This window comes from Genypterus blacodes, unplaced genomic scaffold (genome assembly GCF_046128005.1).
Source record: "Genypterus blacodes isolate CSIRO-AG114 ecotype Tasmania unplaced genomic scaffold, CSIRO-AGI_Gbla_v1 ptg000133l_1, whole genome shotgun sequence".
Taxonomy (NCBI): domain Eukaryota; kingdom Metazoa; phylum Chordata; class Actinopteri; order Ophidiiformes; family Ophidiidae; genus Genypterus; species Genypterus blacodes.
In genome coordinates, this window is record NW_027466935.1 from 1,584,244 (window position 1) to 1,601,547 (window position 17,304).

Below are 17,304 nucleotides of genomic sequence, written 5' to 3' on the forward strand. Positions count from 1 at the left end.
TCCTTATAAACTGGACTTTTAAACACACACTTTGGGTTTGTGGCAACGCGTGTGTGTTTACTTTGGGGTGTAAACAAGAAGAGATGCGTCGATTATTTTTTTAAGGTGGAATCACAAATATGTTCTAAATTGATCAAATGGATAATCGATTATTTGGGGGAATTGAACAAGTGAATCCTCTAATATCCTCCAAACATCCTCCTATTGAGATCCTATAGAACGGGGGATTTCTTGGTGAATAAGAAAATGCGGAACTGGATTTTATTACAATCAAATCACAGTAGAAATTAAAGATTTAGAATTCATGAAATCATTTATGTAATTGTAATCGAATCAATTGTCCTGCAACACGCACACACCTTAGAATACATTGTTTACATTACATCCTATATATGATGTAATTCCAGTCAGATCACAATAATAACTTGTAAAGCTCTATAAAGGTATATTAAAGTTTATGTTGCAGGATATACAGTATGAACAGAGTTATACTTACCATCGTGTGTGTGTGTGTGTTATCTCGTTCTCTGCGTGTAAACAGCATAGTGTTTAGATTCAGCTTTTTAAAAGTGCCTTTTCTCTTTCTATTGTGTCTTCAGGCTCAGACACTCCTACACAGCCTCTTTACATCAATGAATAGTGGACTCAATGAGCTGTATTGATCTGTGCGGAGACGGTATGTGTTCGGCCTCATTCTGATGTGTGTGTGTGTGTGTGTGTGTGAGAGAGAGAGGGAGAGAGATTTAAAATGTGATATATTTGAGTCACCAAGCTGTGGCACTAAACCATTTAAGACCAGGTTTCTTGCTGTGTAAATGATGAGACACACACACACGCACACGCACACACACACACACTGGTCTCGAGCAGGTGTCCCCTCTCCCTCTGCCCTGTCATTCTAAGGAGGAGGCAGAAGCACCTTCCTCACCTTTTGCAGCAGATAAGCGGATCTCCAGCATCCAGCACACTGAGACTTCTACCTTAATCTGTTTTTAATGACCCTAAAGAGGGTCCCGGGAGACCCCCGGAGACCCCCGGCCCAGCTGCTGCTGCTGCCTGCACGGGACACGGGGCTCGCCTCGCCTGAGAGTGTGTGTGAGTGAGAGTGTGTGTGTGTGTAAGTGAGTGTGTGGTGATTCCTCAGTGTGTGATGTTGTGTTTACTGGCTGCTTGTTGAATGGAGCTGAGCCAATGAATAATTGAGCCACGTGTGTTTTTAAAGTGTAATACCCCTTTAAATGTCTGGGTGGACACTTCTCCTATTTCAAACTAATTCTAACTTTAAGCGTTTATATTTTCGAACGCGAGCTTTGCTTTTGTTTTTCTTCTTGGCACCATCTTGTTTGTCCTTATTGTATAAACGTCTCGTCTCTGCTTTAATAAGCGTAAACTCCGCTATTTATCCGCAAACAAACGCTTTTCTTTGATAGGTTTCCCACCGGCTCTTTGAAATAAAACAATTACCGGACTCTTTGTGCAATAATTGTCAATCATCCACATTAAATTGATCAGCTTTAAATGGACAGAATAATAGCTTCAATGGTTTTACAATGGAAGGGCTAAGCGGGATGATTTGCTATAGCTGACATGCCCGCGGCTTTACCAGCTCCGCATAAAGCCACAGGTTAATGCATAAATAAGCAAATCAAATCCATGCGTTACCCCAATTCAATTCATTTAATTCCTCTTTAATAAAGAGCGGCTCCACCCCCCTGTCCCCCCGCCATTTAGCCGGGATTTGTGCGCTGAATGCTATAAATGTAAATCAATCTAGATGAGAAAGAATCCCATTTGAAAAGAGCGCAGAAATTTCATCTGGGAAAAAGGAGACAAACGTGGGAGGAGCCGCTCATAAAAAGCAGCTGTTTGGCAGTAATCTGTTTTCGTGCCCTGTCACTCACCTTCATCCCGGCCCTGCTCTGCTCACTGCGCTCCTTTGTGCGCACTTTTGCCACCTCTTCTTCTTCCTCCTCATCCTCTTCTCCTTCTTCATCTTCTCCCAGTAGGACTTTTGCACAGTGCACGCATGAGTCCATTTTCTTCTCCTCCTTCTTCTTCTTCTCCTTCTTCTTCTCCTCCCTTGGACAATCCCCCCTAGTTGGTCGGGGTGCAAGTGAAAGCAGCGCAGTTGCACGGATGTCAAATTGTCCTCAAAACACCATGAAAGATTGATTTGCGGGACTTTTCAGGGGCCCTGACGTCGCTCGGAGGGGATCTGAATAGGAAACACCCCGGAGCCCGCGGGATGGAATAAAGATGTCCTCTCTGCTGGAAAAGAAGGAAAAGTGCCCATTTAGCCGCAGTCCATCAAGCCTGGAAAATAGGCAGGAGAGGAAAAGACACGGAGGAGAGAAGAAAAGAGCCGCATATACTCATCTGAGCCCGGGCACAATGGCGCAAAGGCTGAGAACATCCATGAATATTAAACCGCTTATACCTCAACAAGGGGCCCGAGAAAAGTGCAGCACGTCAAAAGCAGCTTTGCGGGTTTTTTGGGGGAACAATGGCGCGAAAACACGTCGAGCTTGTTTCCATTCTTGTCATTCCCGCGCTAAAGTCCACGCAAAAAAATAATAAATACAAATTAAAATTAATAATATCACCACCGCATGAATACGAAATGCATGAGAAAAAAACGTGCGCTCCTCTCCCAGCCTGATGACCTCATTCTGGAAAAAAACAAAAAACAAAACACCTGACGCAAGTAAACGCACCATAGAGCAGCACATATTTTATTTTGAAATTATTTATTCAATTCCACATTCTGACACTTAATTTTAAATTTTGTAATTTTATTTTTAAAGGTACATATTTTTCCTTTACTATATAAGGTATAATAATAATCTATTAATTTTTAATAAATGCATTTATAAAGTATATTATCTATATGTTGTAATAATCTGGGCTGAGATAATCTGTTTATTATAAATTAGACTATAATAATGAGCCTATAAATGAATAAAAGTGCATTAATTATTTGAGTTCTATTGGCCACTAAACATTCTTTAATGCTCTTATAAAAGCTTATCTAAACTTGAATGAGGCTATTTTATCCCATTTTCGATCAAGAGATTATGTCAATTAATATTTATGACCTTTTTCTTTAGCCAATCAGCACGCGGCGATAGAGGTGCATTAATTAGATAGGCTGCTTGAATATGTTGGATATTGTTGGGGTAATGTTTTGGGGTCTCTCTCTCTCTCTCTCTCTCTCTCCCCCTCTCTCCCTCTCTCTCTCTCTCTCTCTCGCTCCCCTTCTGTGTGTGTGTGTGTGTGTGGGAGTGTGTGGGAGCAGGCAGGTCCACGCCATGAGGGGTGTGTCATTAATAAGTAATTAGACAGGGGGTCACACAGCCACTTATAAGAACAGACCCTCACCACCAGCAGGACAGCTCTCCACGCAATCTGACACACACTTACACATACTTTACACGGAGGATCTCCAGCTCCGCAGCTCGGCATCTCTCCCTCTCTCTCTCTCCCAACACACACACCATCTCTCCCTCTCTCTCTCTCTCTCTCTCGCTCTGTGTGTGTGTGCAGCTCTTGTGGCTCTCTGCAGCTCTTGCGGCTCTGTTTGCAGCGATGGGCTCTGTGCTCCCCGCCGACGCTTTGGCTCTCAAGTCTGGATTTAAGTGTCCGGGCCGCTCGCTGTCTGATGTCATCACCTCGGACATCCTGCACAGCTTCCTGTACGGCAGGTGGAGGAACGTGCTGGGCGAGCACCTGAACGAGGAGCGGCACGGAGCCACCGGGGCCACCAAGACCGCCTTCACCGCCGAGGTCCTTGCTCAGTCCTTCGCTGGAGGTAGGCTCACTATATATCCCCCATGTTCTCTTTATTTACGTGATTGTTTATATTTTCCTTGATTATCTTTCTTGCATATTCACAAAGGACGTTTTTTTTGGAAATTTTTGTTATTTTTTTACGGTTAATCCTCAAAGTAAAAGTGTAAAAAAATAGATAGAAATGTACTTTTTTGTGCAGCTCAACAAATGCAAACTTTTCCGCAATATACCAAACTTCCCCGGCGTTTTCCTCTCTGTCTCTCCCCCCCTCCCGGTCCCGGTGCTTGTTTTCGGCCCCTCCGGGTGATCTCATGATCCCTTCCCGGGGCTTCGGGTCCTGCTCGCCCGCAGACTTGTGCTCCGTGTAACCGCCGCTGATTGAAAGACGCTGGGGCATTAAATTCACGTGGTTAACTTTGTGCTTGACCTGGGAAAGTTTCCACTTAAATCTTAAGGGGGGGAAAAAGGTTTCTTTTCTTTTGAGATGTCCCGGGTCTTTTTTTCTCTCTCTCTTTTTTTTCTCTCCCGCATTCATCAATCTCCGGACGGTCTCTTTTCCTCTCTTGGCAGCTATTGGGGCTCCGGAGCTTTTCTCTTTCTATTCCCCTTAAAAGATTTGCTGTTCCTCGCATAATGCGCCGTGAAGGCTAAATCTAATGCTATTCATAGCATGTCAACCATCTAATCGCCTTTCCATTTTTTTGTTTGAGACATTCCAGCGCCTTTTAAACAAGTCCTCGTCTCATTCACTGCAAATTTATTGCTACAAAGTTCTTAAAAGGATAATGAATTTGGAATTAGCCGTTTTCTTTTCCAGTAAACTTTAATGAATATCACATCTGAAGCATGACAAATTGCTGGACCCTGAGCCATAGAGGAGCGTTTAACCTCCATTCTGCTGGAGCTTTTTCTCACTTTCAAATAAAAAAAATATCTTTGATTTCGACATTAAAGAGGCGCAAGAGTTTTTTCTTTCTTTTTTCTCGTTCTGAATGCGGATGAAAATGCTTTCCGAGGGGGTTCCCCTCATCACAAAAAGCCCTCAATTCAGCCAGATAATCGAATTAAACGGAGATCAGGTGTAGCTTAATATTTCGTGACTAAAATAAGATCCAGTCCATTTAGCGCTTTCACCAACTCTGAGACCACAAAAGTTAAACCCTCTGCTCAGCCTGAATTACATTGATGGAACGTTTCTCTCTCTTGGTTGCTAAACGTCTCAAATCTTCTTATTCCACATTCCGTGTTTCCACTTTTAACATATATATTTCTTTCCGTCTTCACAGAAGTGCAGAAGCTCTCCAGCCTCGTTCTGCCCACTGAAGTGATCATCGCTCAAAGTTCGATCCCCGGAGAAGGTCTGGGAATCTTCTCCAAGACCTGGATCAAGGCCGGAACAGAGATGGGCCCCTTCACGGGAAGAGTCCTGTCCCCGGAACACGTGGACCTCCTCAAGAACAACAACCTCATGTGGGAGGTAAGTTTCTGATGACGCGTGTTTATTTATCCACATTTCCTCCATATGACCCGGAATAACTTCATTATCTTGCTGTTATTAAACCATTCCCCCTCTTTGTGGTGCGTTCAGGTGTTCAATGATGACGGCACCGTGCGCTACTTCATCGACGCCAGCCAGGAGGACCAACGCAGCTGGATGACCTACATCAAATGCGCCCGCAACGAGCAGGAACAGAACCTGGAGGTGGTGCAGATCGGTAGCAGCATCTTCTACAAGGCCGTGGAGGTGAGAACACATCACGAAGCTACACACACAACAGACGGAACAGAAAACAAGAACCTTCAAATTAATGTTGTGGAGATCGAGGCGATATAGCCCTAATTTGAGAAACAACGCCCTCTGCTGATTTAAAGAAGAATTACATCTATGATTGTCAAAGTTCATTTTGAGGATGCACTGAGTGACCTTTCCTTCTTCTTCTCTCTTCTCTTCAGACCATTCCTCCAGACCAGGAGCTTCTTGTCTGGTATGGGAACACCCACAACACATTCCTGGGAATTCCTGGTGTTCCGGGCATAGAGGAAGAACAGAAGAAGAGTAGAAATGGTGAGACAACTTATCTATGAGGCAATATCAGTGTCAGATTTTTTAATGAAGAAGTACTGATACACAATGAAGAAGAGTGGAGTTTAGTCCAGTGAAAAACTTATAAACATACTTATATTGGATATATTAGATATTTAGACAATTTGATTAATGCAGAAAAGGGAACAAATATAGATGCAATTAATGACGAATTACTAACTACAGATAAGTATAAAAAGTATCTCTATCGTATAGTACAGTGTACTGAAGTGTAGAATTGTGTAGTGTAGTATAGTACAGTAGAGTAAAGTACCAGTATTTAATGTGTACTGAATTGTAAATGTACTTTAGTTTGGCTTTATTCAATGAAACTTGGGCATGTATCTCATTATCTCCTCCTCCTTTCCTCCCGCAGACGACCCCCACTCATGTGACGGCTCTTCCTCCTCCTCCTCCTGCTCCTCCTCCTCTCCTCCCTCCTCCTCTTCCTCCTCCGTCTCCGCCTCCTCCTCTGCCGGCCGGATGCGATGCGTCATCTGCCACCGCGGCTTCAACTCCCGAAGCAACCTGCGTTCCCACATGCGCATCCACACACTGGACAAGCCTTTCGTCTGCCGCTTCTGCAACCGCCGCTTCAGCCAGTCGTCCACGTTGCGCAACCACGTCCGCCTGCACACCGGCGAGCGGCCCTACAAGTGCCATGTGTGCCAGAGCGCCTACTCCCAGCTGGCAGGCCTCAGAGCGCACCAGAAGAGCGCCAGGCACAAACCGGGGGCGCAGGGAAACGACCCGGCCTCCCAGGTGTCCCCTCAGCCCCCACAGATGAACAGCATGGCCCACCAGCACCAAATGCCCCTGGTGCACCACATCCCCACCATGGTGCTATGATCCCAGCAGACACGGACACAAACACAACACTGCACTTTAGATTCAGGCTGAAAGAGGAGAAATAAGGCTCTCTGACAAACAAAAGGGTTGATGTGATAGTGAAGCATTTACATTTGTTTGTTTGGTCTCATCAGATGATCAGGATGGTGTTTTAATGACTGTTCTCTGGAAAAGCTATAGACTTTCCATGTGTAATCTTTAGAACTAAACCACTTTCCCATATTTTCTACTCTTTTGCATCACATCCCGACCAACTCAGGTGAACTGTTCTTTCAGACAAAGAGACTGAGACATTTGTAGGAGTCTGGACTGTGGCTGCCATCGTTCCAGCTGTATCATTTCACACTGTAAAATGAAAATGTCACTTTATCCTTGTACAGACTGTATACTTTGGAGATTTGTGTAACTCTAAAATTGTATTGTACGCTATTGTACATGTGAATGTAAATACATTTGTGCTTTCTTATATTCTAAATAAATGATATGATATTATCCACTATTGATTATTGCCTGGTTATATAATATCTCTGCCACTTTAAAAGATTCAAACACAACTTTGTGCAAATTATAACAATATGGTTGCTCTAAATTGCCCAGACTATGAACACAAGATCAACACAACATCCTAATTACAACAGAGCAAATCTGTGTAAGACAACAAAGACCTGTAAAAGTTGCAGGTCACAGCTCACAGCTTTGAAGACACTCTGCTGTGGCTGGCTGGGTGTCTCCATGACGATTGACAAAGATGACAAAAATCTGTTGTTGTGTGTCACACAGGGAACAGCACAGTATCAGCTGTGACTGGACCAATCCAGAATGAGAGTTTAATCGACACATTGGCCCTTTTCTTCCAGTATTAATGAATTAATTCTTTTTTACAGATTTAGCATGTGCACTTATAGTTATCGGCTCTGTTATTCCAGTTATGTGTTTATAACAGCCAGTTTGTGTTTGTGCCAGATCTGGAATTTTTGGAAATGTATTGGCATCATATTAAAAAGCGAATAAAAGTGAATATAATGTGCAGCGTGCAGGGAAACGATTCGTGCTCTTTACTTTTCGTCCACTAGGTGACGCCAAATACTAGGGCACAAATGAGTTGCCAGAAAAAGTTAGTCTTACTAATTATCTGTTTCCTGTGTTTCCCATCAGGCTCAGCGAGTAAACAGGTGACATAATTGTGCCGTGTTTGATCACGTGATTCGTCTGTTTCAGTGTAGAGAAACAAACACGTGGAGAAATGAAGAGGATGGAGCCATTTAGATTGCATAGATGTAAGATTTATTTTAATCAGGTAGTTCCATTTTTAATTGCAGTTTATCTGCTGCACTTATCAGCCGTCAGACATCATCCAGCTTCCTAAAGGGAGTTTACAGACAAGTCATCATCATCATAAGTGCAGAGGAGCAACATGGAGTCAGGTAGATAAATGTGTCTCTTCACTTCATTGTCCTGGGTGGGATTAGGAAAGGCCAAACTCATTTAAACCTGGTGGTACTTGTTCACTGGACATCGTCCACACCTTGCCTTCTGTATAACAGTGAAACGATAAGAGATTAATCATCAGAAACATGTAGAACAACATTACAAACGATTTGTAACCCACAATCAGCAGCACCTCTTTGTTGGTACGGACATCCTGTTTGTGCTGTGTCCTTCTTTGACCAGCCACAACAACAAATCCACTGCAGTGCTCTGCACACAGCTGAGGGAGGACAGAGTGAGACAGACAGACAGGGTTTACTCTTTTATCTGTGTGTAGTATCAGCCATGCTACCTTTCAGTCTTTTCTGCTGTAGTAATGCCATGACATGTAACATGATCCCACCCGTATCAGGTTTAAGCCGTTTTAGTATTTATTTACAAATGTGTTTGTCACAGGTTGAAGATGAAGCTGTTTAGGGAAAACCTTTTTTTAAACCCATATAAAACTATATGGGAAGAAATTACTCTACAACGGCTCTTACAAGCAAACATACAATAAATTAAAGGGGAAAAACTCTGGAGGCATACCGAAATCTAGTTTCACAATAATTATGAGTGAAACAGCTCCACTGAAAAACAGCTTCTTTGTAAGGGCTATAAGTGAACTAAACAAAATCAAACATTAGACAAGTTACTACCTCAAAGGTCAACTGCAATAAAGGGTCATCTTGTGCAATGGGACTACTTCTGTTTTAATGTATGAATGGAACTGTGTGTTGTTTATTTATTGTTGTTTATTTATTACTGTCCTGAGATTCAGGCACAGCACAAATGCATTTCGTTGTATTCTTATGTACAATAACAATAAAAGCTATTCTATTCTATCTTGCAGGAGATTTGTCTCAGGTGTTGTTTTACTTACCAGAGAATATTCGTCACAGCATCACTCTTTTGTGTTTTCAAAGACTTTGTCCTGAAGTCCTGCTGTTGCTGAGTACTCACTGTTATGATGTCCTAACACTGGAAGCGAATGAGCCTCAGGTACTTCAATCATCGGTCAGCAAGCTTAGTGTTGCCATGGAGATACAGGGAGCAGCGTCATCTTAACTTTACAATGGCATGTTTTTATGAATGCAATATTGTTTTAATGACAAGGCATCGTATTCTATACAATAATAGCTTTGAGTTTGATATGAAGAAAATCAAATATATATAATATATAATAGATTTAATACAGTTATCACCTGTTACCCCCCCCCCCCCCCCCCCTTCTGACTGTTGACCATTTTGAAAACAAATCCATAATTATGGTCCTGAACACGACGCCAACGAATCTGCCAATCAATCCACCAGCTTTGATCCAAATCTGATCAAAGCTGTCATCCGTCAATCATACAAATGCCAGCGATTACAATTATTGGAGGGATTGATTTTTTTCTAGCAATGGAAATAACTTTAAAAAAAGCTCTGAAACAAACAACAGGAAACCATTTAGAGAAGGCGACAATTTACACAATAACGAAAAATAAATAAATTGATACACACAAAACTGTAGCGTAACGAGATTGGTCGAGTTGGCCTGAACGATGCTTCCGTGATCGGCTCGTCGGGTCTGGCTGGTTCGCCGCTGTGCCTGTAGGCTTGTTGTCATTTTCCGTGGCTAGCCTCTGACGCTAGCTCATCGTCTGGTTTTCTCTCTCACACACTTTGATTCAGCAGGTCAGTCAGCAGCTTTATGCCGGGTCATTGTGATTTAGCTCAAGAAGCGAAGGCGCTGACTAAATAAAAACTGTTAGTCGTCATACTTAAACGCAGACAAGACGTCAATGTTGGAGGTATAAATATCTCTTAGCTTTGGCTCGGGCTAGCTGGCTCGTTAACCAGTTAGCTAGCCGAGCTGTAAATAAAGCCGTAAACCAAATTGCTAACGCCAGCTGCTTAACAAACAAACAAATTCGTGCTTGAATGCAGATTAAATGGAAGTAATTGTTTAACTAAAGGTTGGACGATATACTGTCGATTTAAACAGTAACTTGCATCGGAATTTAACGCTCAGCCAGACAGAATTGGGTTGTCAACAAGTAACAGCTGTAGTATGGGAGGTTCCTATTCACTTTAGGACTCCATAGAAAGTGTAACACTCGGTTGTTTGAGCTTGTTGTTGATGAATCGCGACTGTACTTCCCCTTAGCTGGAAGAGAAGTCACCGTCATAGGCGTGGTGGCAAACGGCGTCGTATCATGTCGGACAAATCACGTTTTGTAGCTCCCATCTGTCAGTGTTCAGGCCGTGTGGTGCCTTTAAAACCTGATCATGAGTCTAACTCTGGAATGACGTCAGACATTCACCTCAGGGTCTCTTTCAAACATTAAATGAACTGCACCTTATGGTAAATCTGACATTGAAGATGAACAGAAGTCAGTAGTTTGGGTTGGGATGATTGGAGAGTCTGGTACCTACAGTGAGACAGGTGTTATGCAGTGAGACAACAGGTCCAGGACACTCTGCTCATGATCATAATGTCAATTCTAGAGACACAGAGGGACGTATTGAAGTAAATCCAATTGAGACTGTGTGTGTGTGTGTGTTGCTCAGGATGTTAGAATGGAGTTTGACTCCCGTCTGCCGGACCTCCTGGTGTTGGAGATCTTTCTGCGTTTGCCCCATGAGGCCGTGCTGAAAGCCGGCCTGACCTGCAGGCAGTGGTTTGCCGTCTCCAGAGATGAGTTCCTGTGGCGGGAGCTGTTCTACTCTTACTTCCGTATCCCCCGTGCTGTACCCCGACACCCAGGTGACCTGCCAGGATCAGGTTACATACACACAGGCTTTGGTCAGAGATTTGTCATATGTGACGCGACCCATAACCCTCTGTTTGCCTCTGTGCAGCCGCCGTGTCATGGTACAGGGAGTTCAGGCGTCTGTTCGACTGCATCCCCTGTGAGGAGGTGCAGACACTGAGGGAGCACCATGATCAAGTCCTCCACCTGGCCTTCTCCCACAGGGGGCACCGTTTCTCCTCATGCTCCAAAGACTGCACTGTCAAGGTAGGACGTCACAGGAACCTAAAGCTCCATCACCATCCAGGACTTATCCACATCCCCCCAGCACATTGACACCATATGACCCCTACAGTTGTATGTTTTCTTACACACAACATGTTCTGAATTACTCTGATGGCACACAGTAAGTCATGATGAGATTGTTTCTTTGTCTGATCCTCCCTCGCCCTCTCCCGTCTCCCAGCTGTGGGACACGGAGCGACTCGACGGAAAGATCGCAATGGTGCACAGCTGCAGCATGCGGGAGTTCAACTGGGGCTACACCCAGTTCTCCCAGTTCAACGCCGACGACAGCCTCCTGCTGGTGTCGGGAGTTTACCTGGGCCCTCATCACTCCTCCTCTGGGGAAATCGCCGTCATCAGTCTGGGTAGGAACTGAAAACAGCCCCATATAACTCTCCAGTCAGTGTTTCCTCTGTGACTCTTTAAGATTGGGTAATTTTGGCTTTTACATGAGTTTCTTTTGCCGGTAGGGTTTTTTGTCAGTTTGTCTGTGTATTGTTGTAAAATAGGGAAAATAACCATTTAAATCTCTCCGTCATTTGCATGTCTCATGTCCCCACTGCAGACAATTACACGCTCTTGTCCCGCGTGAGGAACAAGCCGTACGATGTGTTCGGCTGCTGGCTGAACGAGACCCACCTGATCTCTGGTAACCTGCACTGGATCGGCAACTTGACGTCCTGCTCTGTGCTGTGGCTCAACAAAGCTTTCCAGGTAGAATTGTCCAAAAACAGGAAATTCAAGTTTCAGGTCAGAATAAATACGTTTTAAGATTTAACACAAACACATTCTCCCGTCGTTCCTCCGATAGGATGTCGAGTCGGAGAACGTCAACGTGGTCAAGCGGCTCTTCAAGATCCAGAACGTCAACGCCAGCACCATTCGCACGGTGATGGTGGCCCACTGCCGGCGTCACGACACCCCAGACTTACTGCTGGACTACGAGGCCCAGTTGCAGGCCCAGAGACAGAAAGGCCAGCAGCAGCACCACCAGCCCCTTCTCTTCGACCTGGGCACCTCTGGCAGCGAGGAAGAAGAAGACGAGGAGGAGGAGGGCGGGGAGGAGGTCCAGAGGGAGAGAAGGTTACATGGCCTCTGTGCTCCCCGCCACCCTCAACCCACTGTCTCAGGGATGGACCGGGTGATACAGGTGAACAACACACACTTAACCAGTGTGTTATTGTTGAAATGAACAGCAAATCCTGGCTCTCTATTGTGATGCAGGCCTATGAAAGCATGGGTACTTTTTATATGATGTAATATGTGGAAAGTATTATGCATGGCAGCTTTGAAATAGCTGTAAAAATTATATAACAGGTTCAGCAGGCGTGTGTGTGTGTGTGTGTCTGTGTGTAATCACCTCGGGGTGATGCGTCATCAAATGTTTCCAGAATGTCTTATTCTGGCTTTGCACAGCTTGCAAAATGTGCAGTAAAAAATGCACTATGTCGGTCGTGTCCGGTTCCCCTCTGTCTAATCTATGTTTAAAACCAAAAGGAAGTCACACATTTGACTTAAATGCTGCGGTTGCAACTTGAATTTCCCCTGATGTGGTCATAACTAAGCCCATCAGGCATTTGGGCTCCTGGAAAGAGGAAATGCTGAAGTGTAACATTGGCACGTTTAATTAAATATAGATAAAACATTGGGAAAAAAAACATCCTGATGTATTGAGGAACACTAATCAGGACTTGATCTGTCACATGTGAATCGGTCTCACCTCTGCTAAAGGTGTTGTCCTTCCTCCTCTTGGTGCTGACCTTCCTCTTCTTCCTCTCCTTTCTGTAAAGAGTCGTAAGAGAGGAGCGACCACGGAGAGGGAGATTGAGTCTCAGGTGGCCCAGCTCATGGGCAGAGCGCACACGAAAGCCCCCGAGCCCGGCCTCACTGACCCCTCCGCTCCCACTGAGGGAGAGGAAATTACGTATCTACTCTTCACCACCGGCAGCCTTACGTACTCTCCCCACCAGATAGGTAAGGGAGCTCTCACGCCTACGAAATCAACGGGTGCCGCGCTGTCAGACTCTCACGCGTCGGTCCGTCTCCATTTCCAGGTATCAAACGCATCAAGCCGGACCAGATGACGACCTGCGGGCCCGTGCTCGGCAAGGAGCGGGGGTCCGACGAGTTTTTTGACTCTCTTGATCACGTGATCGATATCCACGGGCACATCATCGGTATGGGCCTTTCTCCAGACCACAGGCGAGTGACAGAAGGGACGCGTTGACTTCACTTTATGCGTAAACACAACCTCCGTGCTGTAATGTGACCCGGTGCCTTAGTCGTGTCAGTCAATCTCACTGCTCTCCATTCGTCCAATCAGGTACCTTTACGTGAATAGTCGGGCGTGGCCGGCCGGTTGCGTGATCTCCGACCCCATGTCCCCGCCCCCCATCGCAGAGGAGATCGACCTGCACGTCATCGACCTGAAGAGTTTGAGGGAGGAGAGGAGAAGCCTGCGTGCCCACCGTGCCTTCACGCCCAACGACGAGTGCTTCTTCATCTTCCTGGATGTCAGCAGAGACTTTGTTGCCAGGTGGGATGACAACAAATCTCTTATAGATGTAATATATGCTAAAAACAGCAGCGTTGCCTTTATTACAATAACTTCACTGTCCCTTATAGCGGAGCAGAGGACAAGCATGGCTACATCTGGGACCGCCACTACAACATCTGCCTGGCACGGCTGGCGCACGACGACGTGGTGAACTCGGTGGCATTCAGCCCCGCCGACCAGGAGCTGCTGCTGTCCGCCAGCGACGACTCCACCATCAAGGTGTGGCGTTCGCCGCGCATGGTCCGCTTAACTCAGATCCCCGCCAGACCCCCGAGGCCTCGCAACCTGCTGTCATCCTGGCTGAACCGCAACAAGAGCACCGGCAGCGTCAACGGAAAACCGTGAGCCGGTAAAGCACTCCCAGCGGGAAGGGAGAGGAGAGAGGAAGGTTGATCTTTCTCCTCTGTGGTGTGAATATTTTACACTCCTTGTGTGTTTGCAACGTGGGTACAGTATGGGGTTTCGTTTGAGCACACATTGTTGTGACCCACGCCAGCGCTTGGTGTGTACAGCGAATAAGATGCTGGTTGTGATGTGACTCAGGAGAGACGTGCTTTGGAGAGCAAATGGCCGCACAGGCTGCTTAGCTGTACGCAGAATGTCTTAACAGCGTCGGCAAACGGAAAGACAGACGTCCAACTTGTTTTGCACAAGAGGGTTAGGTCTGTTTTTTTATTTGTAAAGTGGTTTCACAGAGGGCTTTCCCAACACACAGGATCAGACAGGGTGCGAACACACACACACACCCGCTGGACCTGAGCTACAGAGATGATGATGTCCTCAGACAGGGCCTGTGGGTCGTGCTTTCCTCATGTTGGAAATTAACGGCTTTCAGAGAATGAGGAATGTAATCTTGACTTCAAAAAGGAGCGACCCTGTTTCCACATTATCACTGTGTCCAGGGAATAACCGGTCACCGACCACTGATTGGAACCTTCTTGGGCCTATGCAGAAAACAAAATGCAGCTTTCATTTCATTCATTCATTCATTTCATTTGGACGATTTGCCTCATGTGCTATTTATCAATAAGTGCAGCTTTATTCGGACATTAACAGTTTGATTTTTGCCTTGCAGAGATCCATTGCATTTAAACTTGAGCCTGCTAAATAAGTAGCTGAAAATGAATAAATAAAGCCACAGCAAACCAAGCGATGAGAAGCTCAACCCTACACAGTCAGCAGACACTGATCGGCCTGATGGTGGCACTTGTGGATTGACTGCATGTGGTTTGCGACAACAACAAAGTCAGCATTTTAGTGTGACCACTAATCGACCCCATTATTAGGAACACCTGTGTAGTGATCAAGGCCTTTAATCAGCTGCTTGATTGGCCACACCTGTGCAGTACAAAGGAGAAAAGTGAGTTTACATGTGATATAAATACACTTGTGGGCAGAATTTAGAGAGAAATAAGATTGTTGAGCACGTAGAGCAGATATTATACCAATTGAACCTGGCTAAATTTTTCTTTAATTGTAATAGAATTGTTGATTTTTCCTTCCTGGTTTGCTATAATTGGCTGCTACATTTGAGTGGGCGTGGCTCCTGAATCAAAAGCGCTATATGTCATGAGTCCTGTGCAACATTAGGACCGTATAAGTTCATGTCAGTTCTGCAATGACGGTCACTGCTCTGCCACCAGGGGGCACTGTGTGACGTCAGTCTCATCATGGCTTACAATTACAAATATTGTGCCATTATTGCAGTTGATTGCGAGTGGCCTGTTCCTCTCTCATTCTTCTGCACTCACAAAATAATGTCAAATCATACTTAACATTACACATATTTGATTAAACATATATAATTTTGATTTGTAATATAGTTTCCTCCCTCACCCAGCCATGTCTGTTCCCCTGTTAAAACTCTGATCACATTTTCGGTCTTTCTCTATAGGAAACTTTATACTTTCCACCAAACCTACATCCTCTTCACGCCTCCCTCCCTGTACTTGAAAGCAAACACAGTACGCCCAAACTGTAAATAAACCATTCCAGCCACACCCATGGACTGCAGACTCACACAGATCTTAAATTGGAACAGCAGATACAGATTATCTTCAGCTATGTTACTGATGAGCCACGCCCACTCAACTTTGACAGCCAATGATATATGTAATATAGGCCAAAATGTAGAAGTGGCAATTGCAGCGCCACCATGAGGCCGACGAGCTTCTGTCCCACCTGCTCACCCAGTTCCATCCAATTCACTACACTAGATCCTCCAACATTGTATGAGAGATTCTTTTGACCTAATAAATAGTGACACATGTTAAGAAAAACAAGCATTTTATGTCACGTTTGACACATTTTATATTTCACAGCATGCTCACTTTTCCACTCGCTCGTGTTTTAACCACAGACTATAAAGGTCAACACACAAAACAGTGGCCAGGTTTGTTAAAGACGCAGTAATGCTTGAGTACCAGACTGTGAGCGTTTACCCTATCTTAAGCATTATTCAGTTTGAGTCACGCACAATAAAGGCAGATTTTATGTACATAAACTGAGCAGAAACCTCACCAAAAACATTTAATTTCTTTGGATGAGTTTATCAAAATAACATTGACGGCTTTCATCATGGAGAAAGTCACGAGTCCCCCCTTGTTTTGTGTGTGTGTGTGTGTGTGTGTGTGTGGTGTATTGTTACAGATCCTGGAGTGAAATTTGATTTTGACGAAACTAGTGTTAGAATATGAAAAGAAATATATCTACTTTATTCCTGCTACCTATGTTCAAAACAACATCCTGGTCGACATTTCTGTCTGAATGCGAGGCGGCAAATGACCTTCTCCCAATGTTTAATGTCCAAATATTATGTGGGTGTGTATTTGTGTATGTGAATTGTCTCATCACTATCCTAAATGTCCCTTCCCCCTAGATAAACAACAAACCAAAAACCCTGCCTGCCTATGAACACAAACACGGTTGCCCTTTGTCGTTAGGCGCGTAATTTGGGGATTTCTCTTCTGGTTGCAGATGCCAATCAGCACAGATGTTGAGGTACTTTATCGCTGTTGTTTGTGCGACTATGTGCTAAGGCGACCTGATTTTTGGATTGTAGGTCAGCTGATGAACACGAGACTCTCATCACCTGCTCCGACTTTTTTTCTACTTTCTTTGCGTTATGTTATCGTTGCCTGAACGGTGAACATCGCCGTCCAGACTTCGAGTCAGATTTCACAGCTTTTCTGTCCTTGCCTCTTTCCCATCATGCTCCCTGTTCTCTGTTCTCATATTCCCTTCAATAAAACAAAGCATGAATGAGTTGAAGATAAGTCACAGCTTCAGCTTGAATACTTTTAATTCTCTTGCAGTTTGATTACAGTGTGTGAAGAAGCAGCAAGAGAACGTGGATACTCATTTGTTGCTGATAATTTGGTGTGAATTGAGGAGGATCGCTTGATGAAATTAGTCATTCTGTCAACTCTTCATATCTCAGCCGTGGGATGACGTAGGAAGGTGGAATATGAGGGAAGCCACAACCAAAACAGCAACAAACTAAACCAACCAAGATCCGGTTTAATGTGCGTAAGTGC

The 17,304-nt window shown here is 44.7% G+C and overlaps 2 protein-coding genes and 1 long non-coding RNA gene across 3 annotated transcripts; 2 read left to right on the plus strand and 1 right to left on the minus strand.

The window, feature by feature from the left end:
• Positions 1-3,585: 3,585 nt before the first annotated feature.
• Positions 3,586-6,721, plus strand: prdm12a (PR domain containing 12a). The gene is made up of 5 exons (XM_076164324.1): positions 3,586-3,808; positions 5,076-5,266; positions 5,378-5,533; positions 5,743-5,854; positions 6,249-6,721. Exons 1-5 carry the CDS (start codon positions 3,586-3,588, stop codon positions 6,719-6,721), a joined length of 1,155 nt encoding a protein of 384 aa, XP_076020439.1.
• Positions 6,722-7,997: 1,276 nt separating this feature from the next.
• On the minus strand, positions 7,998-9,413 carry LOC143011170 (uncharacterized). Its single transcript, XR_012964898.1, has 3 exons — positions 9,072-9,413; positions 8,343-8,429; positions 7,998-8,254 (listed from the first exon to the last, which is right to left on the minus strand). It is a non-coding gene; the product is annotated as an uncharacterized LOC143011170 (long non-coding RNA).
• Positions 9,414-9,435: 22 nt separating this feature from the next.
• fbxw5 (F-box and WD repeat domain containing 5) lies at positions 9,436-16,535 on the plus strand. Its single transcript, XM_076163927.1, has 10 exons — positions 9,436-9,868; positions 10,745-10,940; positions 11,036-11,193; positions 11,393-11,576; positions 11,777-11,925; positions 12,023-12,361; positions 13,002-13,185; positions 13,266-13,413; positions 13,535-13,747; positions 13,837-16,535. Exons 2-10 carry the CDS (start codon positions 10,754-10,756, stop codon positions 14,111-14,113), a joined length of 1,839 nt encoding a protein of 612 aa, XP_076020042.1. The 5' UTR covers positions 9,436-9,868; positions 10,745-10,753; the 3' UTR covers positions 14,114-16,535.
• Positions 16,536-17,304: the final 769 nt, after the last annotated feature.